This window comes from Eleutherodactylus coqui, chromosome 3 (genome assembly GCF_035609145.1).
Source record: "Eleutherodactylus coqui strain aEleCoq1 chromosome 3, aEleCoq1.hap1, whole genome shotgun sequence".
Lineage (NCBI taxonomy): Eukaryota > Metazoa > Chordata > Amphibia > Anura > Eleutherodactylidae > Eleutherodactylus > Eleutherodactylus coqui.
This window is the reverse complement of record NC_089839.1, coordinates 36,882,865-36,902,908: the sequence shown is the minus strand read 5'-3', so window position 1 is coordinate 36,902,908 and position 20,044 is coordinate 36,882,865. Positions and strand designations below refer to the sequence as shown.

The 20,044-nt window shown below is 45.1% G+C and overlaps 1 protein-coding gene across 1 annotated transcript in view; it reads right to left on the bottom strand.

Moving 5' to 3' along the window:
* Window positions 1-20,044, bottom strand: part of VPS54 (VPS54 subunit of GARP complex) — a 73,828-nt gene that overhangs the window by 22,913 nt on the left and 30,871 nt on the right. The window contains exons 7-13 of the mRNA XM_066595492.1: window positions 17,585-17,970; window positions 14,701-14,827; window positions 14,278-14,385; window positions 12,605-12,660; window positions 9,695-9,791; window positions 7,134-7,477; window positions 3,248-3,377 (exon numbers count right to left, since the gene is read on the bottom strand). Of these exons, the coding sequence (XP_066451589.1) occupies window positions 3,248-3,377; window positions 7,134-7,477; window positions 9,695-9,791; window positions 12,605-12,660; window positions 14,278-14,385; window positions 14,701-14,827; window positions 17,585-17,970 (1,248 nt within the window). The remainder of the gene's footprint in view (window positions 1-3,247; window positions 3,378-7,133; window positions 7,478-9,694; window positions 9,792-12,604; window positions 12,661-14,277; window positions 14,386-14,700; window positions 14,828-17,584; window positions 17,971-20,044) is intronic.

Here is a 20,044-nt window from a genome sequence, read left to right as displayed (position 1 = left end):
AATGTTTAATTCCGCTTAATTTCCGGTTTTCTGCCCCAAAAACGGAACAGAGAAATCAGTAATGCTGGTGTGAAAGAACCCTAATGCATATGGAAAATTTTATAGGGAGTATACGATGTAGTCTCAGAAATTAGCCCTTAAACTGTGAACTTAACCCCTTCATCACCACCCAATAGCGTTTTTTATGGTGGCTGTTTAGCATAATTCTTCTGATGCGCCACCTTTATACTGAGGTGCTTCAGAAGAAGATATCAGCGCTAGTCACACTTCACTCCCTAGTCTGTTACTAACAGTAGGTACTGATTGGAGACCAATATGTTGCTCTTGGATCTTTTTTTAAAAAATTTTTTAAACTTACAAGTTTTATTGGGTTTTTGAAAGTTTTACAAGTATACGACATTTTCCAAATAGAGTGCAAGTACATAAAAGTGCAGGTATACATTGTTTAGTGAATTAAAGGGGAGGGGGCATTAAGTGAATTAGTCAATAAGGTGAGAAGTTCCCACCAGGGTCTAAAGCCCCATGTATACGGAGCGATGATCGCTTAAAAAAACCCCCCAAAAAACACTAAAAGGCGATCATTTGAGCGACTCGTTGCGTCTAAATGTGCGCCCGTCGTGCACTGCTAGCTGATCGTTAAATTCAGTCCAACCTAAAAATTGTTGGTCAGCCTTATCAGAAGTTCTCCATGAGGAGTGCTGATAGTATTGTTTCCCGCTGGAGAACAAAGAAGCTGAATGCAGATAAGAGCCCTTGGGCTTATTAACTGCTTTCAGCTAAGGCTTCATTTGCATACTTAATTCCTATAGTTTGAGCGATCTTTGGGCCATGTAAATAGGCCTTAAATGTACTTAACTCTATAGGCTACAAATAACTCAGGAGAAACAGATAAAAAAGGGGAGGGGGAAATAAAAACAAGGGGTCCATCCACAAGATGCCAGCAGGTAAGGAGATGATATCCGAGTAACTGCAGCGAAACACCCCCATCATCTCCCTGCGGACCTTTCCCTCCCGCAGTAAGGCCGGGCTTAGACGTCCATTATTCACTGTATACCATCCGCAGGAGACACGTACGTGGCACACAGCAAATACGTCATGACATAGCGTACTAGCTGCGCTCCACCAATCACCATGCATGTTCGTTTAATACGCACCAAGATGGAACAGGTTGTGATTTTTCTTGCGGCCATGTGAGCGGCACCACGACCGCCTATGGCAAATTGATACAGCGTATTTTGCACGCAAAATATGTTGCATCATTATGTTCGTGTTAGCCGGGGCTGAGGCGGAGGCAAGAGAAAAAGAGCAGGAGGAAAAAAGAAAGAGATTGAGAAGGAAGAAGAGCGCCTGAGGACTCGCCCAGGAAGTTCATGCCAGGCCCAGTATTGGGCGAATTCCCAAGAGGTGAGTGAGCAGCACGTAAGAGGTCAGTGTGCGACTGGTATATTCAACTGATGGGGACTAAATCTTGCGAAGCATCCCCATTGTATCCGACAGTATGGCCGTCGGTTTTTCATTAGTCATATCGCATAAGTGTGGGTTTCCTCCAGGAAGCCGCTGTATTGATTCACAGCTAAGAAAACAAATTAAATTAAAAACACAAGAATGATGGGACAGAGAATGGATTCGTTATGGAGTAGAGCTTCCCACGGATTCTTAACTAAGTTATAACTATAGATGAGCGAGCATTGCCTTTAGCGAGTATCTCCCCGCTTGAGACTGCAGGTTCGGGTGCCAGCAGCAGGCACGGAGCTGCGGGGGAGAGCGGGGCGGAACGGAGGGGAGATCTCTCTCTCCCTCTCTCCCCCCCGCTCCCTCCTGCTGACAGCCGCTACTCACCGCTCCCCTGCGCCGGCACCCGAACCTGCAGTCTCGAGTGGGGGAGATACTCGCTAAAGGCAATGCTCGCTCGAGCAATTGCCTTTAGCGAGTATACTCGCTCATCTCTAGTTATAACCCATAATGGAAAAGATGAGAAAATACACAGATATCCAAAGCCAACACACCTTAAGACCGAGCCACCAGACATGATACATACTCCAAGGCACCGGGGATCCTCCAAAGCAGTTGGGTGAATAACCGGGAATAGCTTTAGCTATACAGGCCAGAGTCAGGTACCATCCCACGAGGACCCTGACAGTTTCTAGAATCAGGGTGTTCAGAAGCCCAGAGGAGCATGAGGCCCATATATCTGAAAACACTTGGCGTCGGTGAGCTCCTTGAAGAGGTACGCCTCCCATTTACCAAGTTATGACATGGGTCTTCACAGCAAAGCAGCGCAAATGTAGTGAACGAATAGGGAGCCGAGATGAAAGGGCTTTTTCCTCCATAAAATGGAGGAAAAAAAGGCAACAACAAATAGCGGAACTGCAGGTCTTTTTTAGCAAACCGCTCCCCAAAAAATGAATACCCGGCTGTATCACATCTTGTTTCCAAGCTAGAGGCGGTACAACAGAGTACTAGAGCCTCCATGCCTGTCCGTATCACATCTTGTATCGAAGCTAGAGGCGGTACAACAGGGTACTAGAGCCTCCATGCCCATCAGTAAGACATCTTGTATCCAAGCTAGAGGCGGTACAACAGGGTACTTGAGCCTCCATGTCCACCAATATCACATCTTGTATGCAAGCTAGAGGCGGTACAACAGAGTACTAGAGCCTCCATGCCCCCTGTATCACATCTTGTATCCAAGCTAGAGGCGGTACAACAGGGTACTTGAGCCTCCATGCCCACCAATATCACATCTTGTATGCAAGCTAGAGGCGGTACAACAGAGTACTAGAGCCTCCATGCCCCCTGTATCACATCTTGTATACAAGCTAGAGGCGGTACAACAGGGTACTAGAGCCTCCATGCTCCCCGTATCACATCTTGTATCCAAGCTAGAGGCAGTACAGCAGGGTACTAGAGCCTCCATGCCTGCCTGTATCACATCTTGTATCCAAGCTAGAGGCGGTACAACAGGGTACTAGAGCCTCCATGCCCCCTGTATCACATCTTGTATACAAGCTAGAGGCAGCCCAACCAGGTACTAGAGCCTCCATACAAGGGGTGAGTTCTCTACAATAAATTCTCCTCTTGCTCAGATATTGTGATCACTTCTATCACCGTTACAATCACACAGACACAGTGTCATTCCATTCTGACAACTCCTTGGAATGGATGGTTTTGGACAATGAGTGTACATTAACAGTTTTTATTCTCCTTGTAGACCAGGTCATTCACACAGTGTAAATGTATGGTGTACCTTGGCCCTCGCCAGCAGGAACTTGACGCAGCGGTCATGACAGATGTCAGAGGCGTTGTAGAGAAGCTCTTGTATATTGTTTGCAATTTTACCAAGTTCCAAGTCTGTCAGTTTTATATCCTCGGTCATCCTGAAAAAGGCAAAAAAAACAGACTAGGGATTAATTCAGTTCTTCCGTCTTAACTGCCAGAAAAGGGTAAAAGTCACATTATTATGTAAGGCAGGAATGACATTAATGCAAATAACCATACTTAATAATGAATAAGCATGATACTGCGCTGAGAATAGCAAACAGACAGCTGCAGAGACATCGAGTGCAGCAATAAATGACCCCATTAATGATTTAGTAATGGTATAAGGTTCACGCCGGCTGGGAACGCTTTTCCGCCTAAACCTGTCATTTACGATGAGCATACAATGTCACACAGCAATAAAGGAGGAGGGCTGCTAATGCTGGATCCACACTCAGTGGTGACAGCGCGGCGGAAGGCCTCACCATAGGCTTTTGTGACGGTTGTAAGGTGCACCAAAACTGCATGAACTTACATGAAGTTCCAGTTCGTCCCATAGATGTTCAGTAGGTTCAGGTCGGGACTCTGTGCAGCCAGAACATCCATATCCTCAAACCAATGTAAAACAGCGTTGGATCTGTGACAAGGCGTATTGTCTTGTTGGAAGTATTGCTGACTAGAGATGAGCGAGGACGCTCGTTTAAGGCTGATGCTCAAGCGAACATCAGTCTTCTCGAGTAACTGATTACTCGTCCGAGCACCATGTGGGGGAGGAGAAAGAGAAAGAGATCAATCTCACTCTCTCCCCCCCTCCCCCTCGCCTCCACCCTGCATGGTGCTCGGACGAGTAATCAGTTACTCAAGAAGACTGATGCTTGCTCGAGCATCAGCCTTAGGCCGCCTGCAGATGGGCGGAAATTCCGCGGCGGGATTTCCCACGGAATTTCCGCCCGTGGAAGCTGCCATAGGATTGCGTCAGGAAACGCAATCCTAGGCAGACAGCTGCGATTTGGCCGCGAGAAATCTCACGTGGCAAACAAATCGCGGCATGCTCTATTTCTGTGCGGGTCTCGCAGAGCCCCGCAGAGACACGTCACTCCCCGGCCGCCGGCTCCACTCTGCGCATGCGTCGGCTGCCCGGCAGCCGGCACATGAAAGAGCCGGGGCCGCTGGAGCAGGTGAGTGACGCGGTGCTCTCTGCAGACACTCGGGTCGGGTCCCGCTGCGAGAATTCTCGCAGCCAGATCCTACCCGGCCGTCTGCAGGCGGCCTAAAACGAGAGTGCTCGCTCATCTCTACTGCTGACCATTCTCGGAGTACCACCACATTGTCGGCAGCACATTATTGTCTATAATGTCAGGGTACACCTCCGTGTTCATGGTTCTTGCCACTACAACCAACGGACTCTAGACCATGCCATGTATAACATCCCCAGACCAAAACTGAACATTTGCATAATGCACTCAGGCATAAGGTGTTCTCCAGGCTCCTCCACACCCTAGTACGTCTATCTGATATGAAGTAGCGTGTTTCATCACTCCATAGAACATTCTTCCAATGCTCAACTCCCAGATGTATAGAGAATTCTGTATATGAACAGGAAATGTCCACAGAAATTAGAGAAGATGTGGTCTTAATGGATTAACTCAGCTTAGACAGCTTTTAAGTGGCACCTACAGTGTAACTATCTTGGGTTATTTCTTCTTATGCTAGTATTGGATTAGAATATAGTATCGTAGGGGTGGGGATGACACTGAGGGTGGGAGAATGAGGGTGCAACTGATCGTGTGTGTGTGTGTGCGCTTGTGGGTGCATGTGTGGATGCTTGCAGAGCTTTATCAGACAGCACAACATCTCATGACCAGCTAGAGCCAGTACCATCTCGGTCTGCTGGGAGGACAGAGCCATTACCTTCTGTATTCTATAATCACCTAAATATACTACAGACCAGAATTATAAAGTCAGTAGGATGAGCTGTGATCTCCTTCATTATAAGTGTATGACAGGAGCCTCCAATCATCATCAGTAACTGAGACAGGAGTTTATGTGCTCGCCTCCAAAAAGAGCTTGTGTGGTTCAGTCCATGTAATATCATACAGGAATCGGGTTTACTGAGAAATTGACTTCTTGAGAGAAAATAAAGCCAGGTAATTCTTAGGCAGTTAGAATGAGATCCCTTGACCCACCTGAGAAGAAGTAGTCCAGCAAGTTTCAGATAGAAAGGAATAAGTACCCATGGTAATACTAGCCGACTTCTATATACTGGGGGGCTAGTTACATAATGACTGGAAAAAAAATCACCGGAGTGGCCCTTTTAAAGGGGTATTACGGGTTCAGGAAGTAAAAATTAGTCCTTGTATAACCAAAAATTGTACAGGTTTCCAACACACTTTCTGTATTGATTCCTTGTGGCCTTTATAATCTCTGCTTGCTGTCATTCAATAAAACTCTTCATTGTTTACTCCCAGTGCAAGTCCAAGTCCGTCCTGGTCCCCTGACAGACACACAGGTGCATGGCTGATTGCCAGACACAGCTGATAACTATACTGCAGTGAATGATACAAGTATGTATGCCATCATATGTTTGGGACAGAATGATATCCACTGGGAGTGGACGAAATGTCTGCCAGCAGAGATCTTGAAAAATCGGGAGGAATTTACTGTACTCCAAAAATATATCAGAAAATTGTATAACTTTTCATTGTAAAACAAAACAAAAAACCCCCCTAAAGTACTTCTTTCTTTTAATGTACAGAATAGGCGATTCTAAGCACTTTTGCAATAGGTTTCATTAGACTGTTCTGTACATTTTTCTTACAAAACACCTCCTCAGCTATGCAGCTTGTGAAGACGGAGCTAAGAAACCCATCTACAATCAGATGCATAACATTATAGGGTGCTCCATCCAGCTGTGCTGACAGAACAGCTTCAGACACAAGTGTTCTGTTCGCATATTACAAGCTATTACCAAGTGTCTCCATTACATAGAAATATATTTTTGAGACCCCTGTGCCCCCTGAGTCCCAACAACCCATGTTTTACTCCTCTCCTGTTCTGCTAGTATGCCGCCACCCCGGGCGCTGTGTAGGAAAGCTGTTCTATTCTGTAGATGGCGTCTTCCCTCACAGCAATCACTCCTTGCTAGACCTAATGCACTGACAGGGGCTCAGTGAACCGGATTGTGACATATAGGAGTGCACACCCAATGCATTGAGCCTCTGTCAGAGTATCAGATCCGGAGGGAATTGGGTGCCGAGAAGGGAAAAGCTGTCTGCAGAATGGAATGGCTTCCCTTCATAGTACCTGGGAATGGTGGCATATGGGCACAGCAAAGGGAGAAGAGAGATGGTGGGACACAGGGCTCTCCAAAATAAGTTCTATATAATAGAGACACTTGTTAATAAACTGTAATATGCAAACAGAACAATTGTGTCTGCAGCTGTTCTATAGAGACATAGCTGGATAGAGCGCCTTCTTCTATTATACAGCTAGGTGAAGATTGATTTCTCAACCATGTCTTCACCTAGCTGCGTAGCTGAAGAGGGGTTTTTTGAGAAAAATGTACAGAATAGGCTAATAAAACCTATTGCAAAAATGTCTAGAATCACCTTTTCTGTCTATTAAAAAAGTGCAGGCACTCATTAAAGAAAAAAAAAAAAAAAGCGAAATGCAATCAACTCTGAGCAAATACATGACCGGTTCTAAAATATAGTAAGACTGCAGGTCTGGAGTGAGAGACGTCTGAGGTTGGACTGAAGCATAAATTCACATATCAGCCATTTTTCTTGTTAACACCTTCCGAAATCAATACATTTGGTCATGATCATCAGGTCTGGTTTGATGAGGCAATTTCTACAAAGTCTAATGTTACTCACATTATTTCTACTCCCCCTGGGGTAACTGAAGGCAGTGTGTGATCTTTGCTGGAAGAGGAGTCAGTAGTGCATTCAGGATCAGATACAGAATCGCTGCCAGAAGGCTCGCTACTGCTGGGTGATGCATTCCTTTGCAAGTTAGTGCTGGTAGCGGCAGGAGGGTGCTCACCTTCACTGAATGCATCACTTATAAACAAGCCTTCGTGAGTCAAGTAAGCCAGATCGTTGTCCACATTGCTTTCTCTGGCCAGGCCTTTCTGAGCTGCCGTTACCTCCATTTCTCTGATCCGCTGGTTCTTATCCAAGACCATGAGCACAACACTGCGGATAACGCTTAATGTGGCCTGTGAGGGAAGAGAATAAAACACAGGATAAATAGGGAGCATTGGATTACATACTGAATGGATATATCATTAGAGACCTCCACCTTGTAGCATGTTGGAGGTTCTTTAACCTTCGGAACCGCAGCAATGTATCATGGCATAGATTCAATTAGGTGAAGAAATTATTCTGCAAGAATATCGGCCCCTGCGGACAGTAAGCTTGGTGTAGTTGCTGAAAATTAGATGAAGGCGCTAAACAGCTCTGAACAGCGGACAGTAAGGGTTCACAGATTCATGCTGCTTGTGCAACATTCTGACCCTTCCATCAGAGTGATACAACAGAATGGCTTTTACCTCATTGGATCTTTTTTGCCTTCCTCTGGATCAACACTTTGGGGTGGGAGAGGGGGGTGTTAATAAGCTGAACATGTATTTTTTTTTTGGCCTTACATGCCATGTTACAATAAAAATACGCTGTTGCCTTGCATTTTTCGGCCCATCAGCAGTCTTTCTACACGCATAAATATGCGGCGTATTTGCGTACTTAAAAAACAAAAACAAAAAAAACAAACCACTGCATGAAATACATTTGATTTCACGCTTAATTATGTGGTGAATATGTAGGTTTTCACCAAGATAGTACATGCTGCATTTTTTTTTCACATAATTGAAAGGTTGCGTAAAAATACTCAATTGTGCACAAACCTATTGAAATGAATGGGGTTTATTCACTGTGTATTTATGCTCACGTGAATGAGGCCTTACCCACTGGGGTCTCGCCTTTCTGTGTCTCACGAACAGCAATGGTGCTGGACCTGGTCGTCTGCTTTTCTAGCCCCTCCATGCTAAGGAACAACACGTTTTGCATTCAGACGTGTCAGCTGGAGCACCAGTGTTCTACTTGGCTACAGTTTGCTTGACTGTGCACAGCATGTAAATTAGAACAATTCCTGACATCCTCCTCTGACCCCTTCTGCCACTGAGTTGTTTATGTCCACAGGATCCCCCTTTTGCTGGATGATTTTCCTCCATCCCACCATTCTCGGTATATTCTGAACATGAGAAAACTCCACAAGGTTGTCAACTTTTGAAATCCTGTTCCCGGCTGGTCTAGCATCGATGACCCGGCCTCATTGGAAGTCACTCAGATCTCTGAATTCTCCGATTCTTATGTGGATGTACACTGAAACTGATTAACGGAAAACTTGCCACGTGATTTTATGCTGCACTCCGGGGTCACAGGTCTGCACCGGGAAGTTCCCATTGTGAAAGGGCCGGTGTCTCTAATAAAGCAGCCATTCAGTGCATGCTTCCAGAAACGTAACGCTGCTACTATAAGCTCATCGTTTGTGAACATAACTTTATGTAATAACAAAACGTGTCATCAAAAATGACTTAAAGGCAAGAAGGCCCAAGTTTTGTCAAAACCCACAGAAAACAGGGAGGAACATCAGGTGATCCCATGGCTGGTGGGAAGCAGAGTAGTTAGTACCACTCTGTCTTCTTGGAGGAGTGTTTGCCCTCCCCACTTAGGGATAATCAGGGAAGTTAGCTCATTCCTGAATCCCACCTAGAGGAGAAAAAAAAAACAACCCAAAACAGAAGACCTGCAGAACATGGCGGTCTGCCTCCTATGGACACTAAACTTAAACTGATTTAGCTCAGTGCCTGCAGGAGGCGCATGGCTGGTGGGAACAACTAACACTCTTTCTGCCTAGTGTTAGCAGTTATACCCATGGTCTTGCTGTGTCCCCCAAGGCCAAGAAAACCATTTTTATGCAACTAAATAAATGGAATATTGCAAGAATAAGGCCTTTGATGAGACTACAGAAATGTTGTGGTGAATGCGACTTCTCGGCCTTATTACTGTTCCTATCTAATAACGCCAGCAGATGCAAATTTCCCCTGGTTACAAAAGAGATCCTGGAGGCTTTTAATTTCTTTTCTTTTCACTGGCTTCTGATTTCTTCAGTGATTACTTATTAGTTTTATTATCAACCCAAGCTGTAAAATAGGAAAACCCTAATATCAAAAAGTAGCTAAGAATGTCCTATGGATGTACAGGCAGCTTTCATGTTGGACACGATGAATCTGATAAGAACCTTTCGTAGATAGGAGTTTATTTACGAAACACAAGATGAGATGAATATATTGTATTTTCTTCGCCTAGCTGCACTGTTCCCCATATTTCAAAAGTGTTTTTATTAAAAATCCAAGGACGGCGTTCAGTCATCTTACCTTGACTCTCTGAAGGAAAATTGTAAATTTAGAAAAAATGGTTTGCAGCAAATGGAACCACTGTGAGAAATTCATCATCCGCATCTGATCGGCGAGCCTGCAGCAAGGAAAGTACAATTAATATGCATCTTACAATATAGATCTACAGACATAGAAATAACGACACTGAATTATAATACTCATGAAACATATATTAAAAATTCAGGTCTGAGGGCAGTTAAAGGGTTGTCCAGTTACAATTTGCCGAATGGGTTAAAACAATAAAACAAATGGAACCTACCTGTCCTCGGCAATCCAGCGTTGCAGACCCACAGTTCTGCTGGTCTCTGTTGACAACAGAAGTCAAGTGACCGCTGCCTGCTAATCAGAGGAACTCCTGACATCACGGCGCCCAGAATATAAGAGCTGATGCCAGGAGAACGGGTGGCGATACTGCCGCCTCCGTTTGGCATGCAGCGGTCACCTGACTTCCAGTGAATCTAACATGTAGTGCAGCAGATAAAATACAAATTGAGGAAATTCATAAAACTGTCTAAAAGCAAAACTGTCTTAGTTTCCCAAAGCAACCAATCACAGCACAGCTTTCATTTTGTATTCTGCTCTGGTAAAAATGAAAGCTGAACTCTGATTGGTTTACATAAGCAACTAAGACAGCCTTTCTTTTAGACAGTTTCATAAATCTACATCATCCTGCTTACTTCTCTTTAAAATGGAAAGATGACCTGCAGTGCCATCCGCTGGCAGAAACAAATGGGACCCAGGTACACCCGTCTACTGTTCGGAGAAGTCCGATAAGAAGTGGTCATTATAGAAGAATTGCATCCAAAAATCCATACCTTCAACATAAAAACAAGGCCAAGCAATTCAACCATGCACCGAAAAATAGGATCTGTGGTGAAGAAAAATGGCAGCAGGTGCCTTGGACTGAGGCATAAAAATGTGAAATATTTGGCTGTAAAAGAAGGCAGTTTGTTCGCTGAAGGTCTGGGGAGCAGCACAATAATGAGTGTCTGCAGTCAGCAGTGAAGCATGGTGGAGAGTGGTACAATAATGAGTGTCTGCAGGCAGCACTTAAGCATGGTGGAGAGTGGTACAATAATGAGTGTCTGAAGGCAGCAGTGAAGCATGGTGGAGAGTGGTACAATAATGAGTGTCTGAAGGCAGCAGTGAAGCATGGTGGAGAACAGTAAAATAATGAGTGTCTGCAGGCAGCAGTGAAGCATAGTGGAGAGCGGTACAATAATGAGTGTCTGCAGACAGCAGTGTAGCATGGTGGAGAGCGGTACAATAATGAGTGTCTGCAGGCAGCAGTGAGGCATGGTGGAGGGCGGTACAGTAATGAAAGTCTGCAGGCAGCAGTGAAGCATGGCAGAGAGCGGTACAATAATGAGTGTCTGCAGGCAGCAGTGAAGTATTGTGGAGGTTCTGTTCTAGTTTGAGGCTGCATTTTTAGCAAATGGGATTTGGCCAGGATTAATGGTGTCCTCACTGCTGAGAAGTACAGGCAAATACTTATCCATCATGTAATACTATCAGGGTGGCATCTGATTGGCTCCAAATTTATTCCGCAGCTGGACAACAACCCCAAACATTCAGCCAATGTCATTAAGAACTATTTTCAGTGTAAAGAAAAACAAGGAGTCCGGGAAGTGATGATATGACCCTCACGGACCCCTGATCTGACATCATCCAGTCTGTCTGGGGTTACATGAAACAGAAGAATGATTTGAACGAGCAGACATCCACAGAAGATCTGTGCATAGTTCTTCAAGATGTCTGGAACAACATCCCCGCAGAGTTCTTTTAAAAACTGTGTGCAAGTGTACCTAGAAGAATTGATGCCTTTTTGAAGGCAACGAGCGGTCACACCAAATATCAATATGATTTGGATTTTTCTTTTGTTCATTCATTCATTCACTTTTATTCATTCACTTAACCCTTCTATTTTTAAAAGCATTCTTACTTTGCAGTATTTCTTGCACACCTGCCTAAAACTTTTGCACCTCACTGTATATGTAGGGGAATACTCCCAACATATATCTCCAATGGTGACCAAAAAAATAAACTAAATGGGAAGGTGAGAAGAGACTTATTGGACCTCCTAAGAGCCATTCGACAATCAAAAGGATAATAAAATCTAAGCATTGACGACAGAGACTGAATTACGGCAATATATATGCAAATTCGGAGCTGAGGCAGATGTCTAAATAATGAATTACGCGGCTGTTCTTCATCTGTCAGGTGAAATGTAGCTGAGAGGTTCTTCATTTTTCCTGTCTGATGCTATTCTAACCCCCTAAGATTAGCTGCGCCAAAGATGCACAGCAGCCGCTGATCTGCTCCAGCTTTAGAGTAGCATGCCTCTTCACCCAAGCTGAACATACATGTGGGGTTTGCCATGTTTATTGCCAGCTTTAGGCTCATAATTACTTTCCAGCCGCCTTCAATCTTCACTAGAACGACTACATAATGTAAATCTAACACAAGTAATGAAAATTCGGAGGTGCCACCGCGCTGCGCCGCTGTTCTTCAGATTTTAATATCATACTGTGCACCTCAAGTGTTCTTGTACACTTCATATCTGAAAGGCGTCTTGGATTAATGTTCATGCTACCGCTGCCAACTTAAAGTACATTTATAAGGAGGGGTGGGGGAATGGAGCTGCGGTTGTACTGTACCTTCTTTCCTTTTTATTCTAAGCCATTATCAGAAAATCTCTTAACTTAATAGTAGCAACAAAAAAAATCTGCGACTGCAGAAGAGTTCACCCCAGAGGACGAGGAATCTACATTAATCTACACATAATACTACACGGTGATAAATGCTGGAAGGTACAGTACCCAGCAGCAGCGATAAATACGGAATAGGAAATATCGGCAATGTTTGGCAAGACGGATAGCACATACTTACTTAGTGACAAGCTCAGAATCTATCTCATCCATTTGGGAGACGGTGCTGACCACACACTGGGGATATGAAAAGACAATAGTAAATGATTAAGAGATATACAAGAAGCCAGGCAGGTTAGACATTTCAAGACGTAATACTTAATACACTGTACCATGTATAGTAAATGAAAATAGGTAGTATATGCTCATATGTGGCTGATCAGTTAGGGATTGTCACCAAAGTTGACCAAGCCAAGTTGACCAAGCCAAGTTGACCAAGCCAAGCCAAGCTGACCAAGCAAAGCCAAGCTGACCAAGCCAAGCTAAGTTGACCAACAGCCAAGTTCAGTACATTACATGCAAACAAATGAAAATGTTAGTAGGTTTACCGCCAGTCATATGGAAGACCACTGATAGGAAAGGGTGATTCAAAAAGAACGGTGCAAAAATAAAACTGGTTTATTCCTATATGAAGGGACATACAACAGCCAGAAGGACAAGAAATGACAGAAGAACTCTGCAAGTTTTTAATGCACCTTCTAGATGGCTGATGTGAGCGCCATTGGTGACACTAGATGACCTAAACCAGTGATGGGCAACCTTTTGAGCTTGATGTGTCAAAATTCGCCAAAAAACCGAGCATAACTCGGGTGGGGTGTCACTTCGAGAAAAAAATCCATAAATTTGCAATATTTATAGTTTAAATAACAAAAATGTATAATTGTAGTATATAACCGTATTTAATAAACCCAAAACACCCATAGCACAGGCCCTCGCCTCTCACTGCCTCCCCCTCACTTATCTCAGTAATGATGAGCCCTAGCAGTGACAGTGCCCCCACAGCAATCCCCAGCAGTGACAGTGCCCCCCCACATCACCACAGTGGCCCCCAGCAGTGACAGTGGCCCCCCACAGCAGCCCCCGAGACCCATATACTTACCCCCTTCACCTCCTGGAAGCTCCGCTCCTCCTCTGCCCTCCGCACCGCTAGCAGCGATGATCTCCGGCACACACTGTGACGTCAGTGTGCTGCCGGACGCCTCCTCCCCCGAACGCTCTCATGGAACTAAGTGGTAAGAGATGTCGGGGAAGGGGGGAGGAGGAGTGTGCGCCGGGATCAGCGCTGCTAGGAGCATTGGTTAGTGAATACCAGCAGGGGAGCCACGGCCCCTGCCAGTATTCACTAACGGGGTGAACGGCCGACAGTGGCCGCGTGTCAGCGACTATGGCTACATGTATCATAGGTTCGCCATCACGGATCTAAACCAATGCATCTCTGCTACCGTGGAACTGATAGCAAAAGGAATTGCCGGGACACATCTGGGTAGAACTGGATTATTGGTTTGATATCTGCTTTATCACCAATGGTGCCCACATTGAGCATCAGTAAGGTGCAGTAAAAACCAAAACAGTTCTATATACTGATGGCAAGGGTAAACAGGGAGAAGCGATTCTTAAAAGTTAGACCATTTTCAGATATACTTTGTGTATGATGTTTAACACCTCAGCTTGCTGTCATTAGTCAGACACTTTCATAGTTTACTTCCAGGAAATAATAAAACTAGAAGTCAAGTTATATATGTCTATATAGCGGATGAGCCACAAATAGACGCAGATATTTAATTATTTGGGGCATTTTACAACTCCGTCTACTCACGCTCCTCTAGACACTCTCAAGCTAGGTGTGATAAGTACCTGCTTAATGATGTTTTTTGCGGTTGCCATCATTTCATCAGCGTAGATTTCGAAAAAGTCCAGTTTTCTTTGCTTTAACAGCCCAAAGACCAACGACACCAACCTCTCCTGAGGGGAAAAATGTTATAGGATTTATGGGGTAATAAAAGCTGCAGGAACTTAAAGCGACAATTCAGGCCTAGAGAAAGATGGCCGCATCGCCTCTCTGACTACCTGATGCACATCGGTGGTCTAGGACCCTAGATGCTGCTCTGACCGGCCAGCACTACTTATGTGGGCAGCAATGGCCAATCACAGCAGATGTAGGGCTTTAGACTAATGATGCATACTAATGCACAGTGTACATCAGGTAGCCAGAGAAGCTGGTGCGACCCGGAGGGACGCTTTAACTGACATTGAATTGAAATCAAACTATTCACGCACCTCTTCTATCACTTGGCCATCCTCCTCCAAAGGTCTGTTCAAGTCCGAATGAGCGTACGAAGTGAATTCTGCGATGATCATTTTATCAATGAGCTTTTCCAGTTCGCAAAGTTGGGACCCAAGGTGCCTGTGGAGACGAAAAGAACTAAAAGTCAGCAAAACAGGAGCACGACTGGGTCCTCATGGACTAATAATTCTGACCTGTTTAATCTATATATGTGTTTATAGTCGTTGTAGCTCCGTTTTTTTTTTTTGTACGGAGCTCCAAATCCCCTGCATAGATGTACTGTTATAGGATAAGATTTCGCTTTGCTGCAGACAGCAGGCACCCGATCACTTGATCGACCAGGGTCCCGAGCAGTGGACCCTCACTAATCACCTATTGATGACCTAACCCGAGGACAGGTGTTTGACCACCTCTGGGACCCTCACTGGTGACAATAATAGGGATCACGAGTCCCCTATTTGAATGGAGAGAGGTTTACATGTGCTCACTACCGCTTCATTCATGTCTATGGAATTTCCAGACAAAGGTGAGCTCTGTAATTGATTATCTTCATCTGTCCCATAAACAGTCAATGGAGTTGGGGAGGGAGGGGGGGGCGAGGGCAGACATGACTGGCACTCCATTTAAGCAGAGGGCACTGAGGTATCCCATTTTCCTGATCAGTGAGGGTCCCAGAAGTGGAATACCTAGCAGTCAGACTCATGGCCTATCCTCTGGATACGTCATCAATGGATGCTCGTTGTCATTGATGCTACACCCTGGGGTACGCAGCTGCGGCTAGTTCTCCAACCCCTATGAAGTGGCCAGCGCTTATAACTGCAGGTGCAGCTCCCACTGATTTTTATGAGACCTGCGCCTGCAGTTACAAGTCCTGGCCACTACATGGGTCAGAGCAGCAGCTTCCAACGTGTAGCAGCAATGACAGCAGGGGCCCCATCAGCTGATCGGCCAAGGTTCCAAGTGGTGGACTCCAGCTGATCAACTATGAATGACCTATCCTGAGGATAGATCCACAAAAAATAAAGTAGCTGCAGCACTTGCCTTATTAGCACTCACTGGTGAACTGGATTCAAATCCAAAAGAGATTCCAAGGAAAGTAGTAATGCAGGACAGCAAGTTCTGGTGTCAAAAATGTTTCAAGACATCTGAAGATGTATCTTTATTCACTCACCTATCGTTTAAAAATGGCGACGTTTCGGCTACCATCTGTAGACTTTGTCAAGCTTGACAGGGACCGCACGCTGTGCTCTGCACGGGAGTCGGAGATTACATTGTATTCTGCCGACAGCCCTTGCAAGAACAATGGAGCTGTGTGCAGAGCCCAGACCACATGCTGTGCTCTGCAAACAGCTCCTGGAGGCTCTTTCACACGCAAATGAAGCTGATAAAGTTTTAATGGACATTACCGTCCATTAACACTTTATGCTAAACAAACACTAAAACTGTCAATCTTTCAATTGTTTGAAAGATTGTCTTTGTATGTAAATTGGCGTCAACACAGCAGCGATAACAAAGAAGAAGAAGAGCTGTGCGAATAAAGTGAGAATACAGCGTGTCATCCAACGTATAAACCCGATCCTTGGCATGTGCATACAGTTTACGAGGAGGCTATCACACCAACAACATGACGACAGTCTCCTGGCACATGTCTATATCACAAAGAATTGAACAACTGATGGTTAGTAATTCATTTTGAGCTTCCCAATTGTCTGGTGATCCTTTTTCCATCTCTCTGCTGTAGCATTAGGGTAGATTCACATGGGGCAGATTTGCCGCAGCAGAGAATCTGCAACTAATGCTTAGCCCAAAAACTGCATCAGATTGTGGTGCGGATGTCACTCCCTTATTTGAAGAGGTGAAATCCGCGCTACAAACCCGCTGCTATACTTGACACGCTGCAGATTTACATTCTGTATCGCAGGTCTATTTCCACACTGATTTAGGGAAGATCTTTTCTGCAGTGTGCGGATGAAAATCTAATCCACTTTGCTGCGACTGTAAATGTTGCAGATGTTCCATGCGGACAGTCCACACAGAATATCCACCGCAAATCCCCCCCTGTGAACATCGCCTTGGGGTATATTCACATGGGTCAGAAATGCTGCAGATTTTCCATAGTGAAATTAACTGCTGAAAATCCGCAGCACGTACAGTTTAACCATTGTGAATGGGATTTTCACAGCATTCTCTATTTTTGTGCGGGCTACACACTGACTGCTTCCTACGAAGTCAATGGAAGCCGTCCATCCCACGGCTCTTCCACAATCATCTTTGCAAAAGGTAGTGGGACCCGCACCATCGCCTAGCGATGCCGCGGGTAATTCTGTACTGCGCAATGTGCGACGGTTCACCTGCCAGCACATCCGCAGCACAGAAGAAAAGAAGAATGACAGGTATGCTGGGTCACTAGCCGGGCACAGGGTCGGATACTGGTGTGGGATCCGGAATCCAACCCGGTCGTGTGCAGGTGGCTTACCTACCACGGGGATGTTTAGGGTACGTTCATATGTAGCCGATTTGCTGCAGATCTGCAACAGATTTCACCCTTTCAATTAGAATTTAACTGAAAAGGTGAAATGTTCTGCAGATCTGCATCAAACTTCACAGCAAATCAGCAATGTGTAAACACAACTCAATTCTGCCCCCTTATACTAATGTTTAAGGCCATAGACTGTAATCATTTTTTGTACCAAGGCTTTCATCAGATGGCAGACTGTAATGTCACATTATGTCAGTGGTAAAGTAGTAATTACTGCTGACACGGTGTGACATTAGGACTTTTCCCTTGTGGTGGAAGTGACGCTGTAGTGCTCCTAATATTCTCAGTACATATTCCTTTGTGTGTTGTGTCATATAGTTATATTATAAATCACTTACCGAAAACTGTGAATGCCCTGAAGTTCCTGCTGCAAAACTTCTTGGGTTGTTGCTATCAAGTCCAGCGCCCCAACATACTCAGAAGTTGAGAGCAGCAGCTGAACTGTCGGCTGAGTTTGGTGCACTGTAGCCATTAGTTTTAGCTTATTATACACCTTTATACAGTTATTTCTGGTCAGGGTCTTCCGTAGGATTCGTAGGGATCCCTCACACATTACTCTGTCTATCTGAGATATTTTGTCCCGCAGCATCTTTACAGCCTGGGAGGTCTTCCTGAGGTAGTCCTGTAGCTCATGCTGGGAGGTCATAGCGTGGAAAAAGGCTTCGGAGCGTAAGGAAATCTGATGGGCGATGTTCACCTCAATAATGTCCAAATAGTGGCTCAGCTTGAACGAGAGAGAAAAAAGTGGACATGGTGAGTAAAACCATGCGGAGTGCTAACAGCTAACAAATCAACAAAAGTTAATAACGGTAATCAAACTGATTTTTGCTTTTAAAGACATAAACAAAAAGAATTAGGAGAAAAATATTACTGGACCCTATAGTGCGGGTTATGTTATGTAATATAGAAACAATTTAGGTAATAAGCAGTTGCAGGAAATTTAAAGAGTAAGTGCACTTTTTAAAAACTTTTGACATGTTGCTCTGAGATGTCAAAAGTTCTGATGGGTGAGGTCCGGGTGCTGAGACCCCCACCGTTAAATAAAATGAAGGGGCTGCAGCGCTCGCCAAAGCGTTGTGCCCCTTTGGTTGTCTTAACTGCCTATGGGCAACTGAAGATGGATGCATAGATTATTATAGACATCTATGCTTCCGACTTCAGTTGCTGAGAGGAACCAACAAGCAGTGAAGACAGCCGAAGGGGCACATTGCTTGGCTGAGTGCTGCAGCCCCTTCATTTCATTGATTTGTGGGGGTCTCAGCAGCCAAACCTCACCGATCAGAACTTTTGACACGCCGCTCTGACATGTCAAAAGTTTTTAAAAAGCGCAGTTTTCTCTGTAAAAAAAAGGTCCAAATGCTCTGTGTCCATTCCCATAGAGTTATAGGTTATTTCTGGTTGACTTAAGGCCTAGTGCCCACGGCTGTGACGGGCTCCGCAAACGGAATACCACAGCGGAGACCGTCACGGCACCCCCCCCAAAGACCCCATACTCACCTCCGGATCCGCTGCCCGATGTTCCGCATCTGGTGCCGATGCGCTTGCACAGTACAGAGGCGCCGGGCAGTGTCATGTGACGCGCCGGCAGTGTCATATGACACGCCCACAGCGGAAGATAGCGTGACGGATGGCTTCCATTGACTGCAATGTCTCCGCGTACGCCAGCGGCAAAATAGAGCATGCCGCGGGTGATTACAGGTGATTTCACAGGGCAGAATTCCAGGGTGGAATTCCGCACCATGAGCATTGCGCTATTAGTTTTAATAGAACCTAATAGCTGTGGGGCAACGCCGTGGATTTCCGGCGCATGATACGCGGTGGAAATCCGCCAGTGGGAATTAAGCTGCCACTAGAGGGAGCTTACAAAAGACTGTAAGGTAGGGAACTATGTGAGGAGGAGACCAAAGACATCTCCGCCTCATATGATACTGTTCAGGTTCCAGTCCCCATGCAGTTTTGGGTCTTATGTCTTGCGTATGCTCAAACATGGCATAAAGGAAAATGCACACATTGCCTATTTACTGCGAATTTACTGTGAGAATCTGCAGGATAGTGATGTAGTGCCAACAAAGTGGATGAAAGTATAACAAATCTCTGTACTCAGTGGGTATTCATGTCGTTCTTCTGTGGACTTGCAACGTGTTCAGCTTTTGCAATACATAGAGAGAAATCCACACGTACGTTTTGCTGTAGATTCGCCAAAGAAAATCCAGAGCAAATCAATTATCTGTCAAATACCCACATATACAGCTATATACGTCCTAACTGCACATACCCTGTGTACTTAGGATGTCTATAGGAGGTCCACATCATATACGGTGTACTCAGTAGGCTCGGGAGCTGAACCCACTCGATAAAGGCAGGTATCATTGTCTTTGCAAGCTAACACCTTCCCGCAAAAGCCCCGATCCTAGAATGCAGACCGAGGCTGTTAACCCCTTACATGCTGTCATTTTGATAGTGGCATTTAAATGTCCTGAAGAAACCTTTACCCCTGGGATAAGATTACAGTGGTGATGTCTGAGTGTCATGGCAGACTGGGGCCTTCTGAAGGCCCCCAGGGCTGCCTCGATTGTTTGCATATTAAAATATGCCCGTGTCAAGTCTTTAATAGGCAGCCTGTTCATACAGTATAATGCAATACCCCAATATTGCATTATACTGTATAAGAGATCAAATGATTGCAAGTTCAAGATCATACTGTACAGGGAACAGACAGGCATTCTATAACCACTGCTTGATAGGCTCTCTGCATTGGCAGCGCTGGGGTCGTACGGGACCCCCGAACTTTGGGTGCA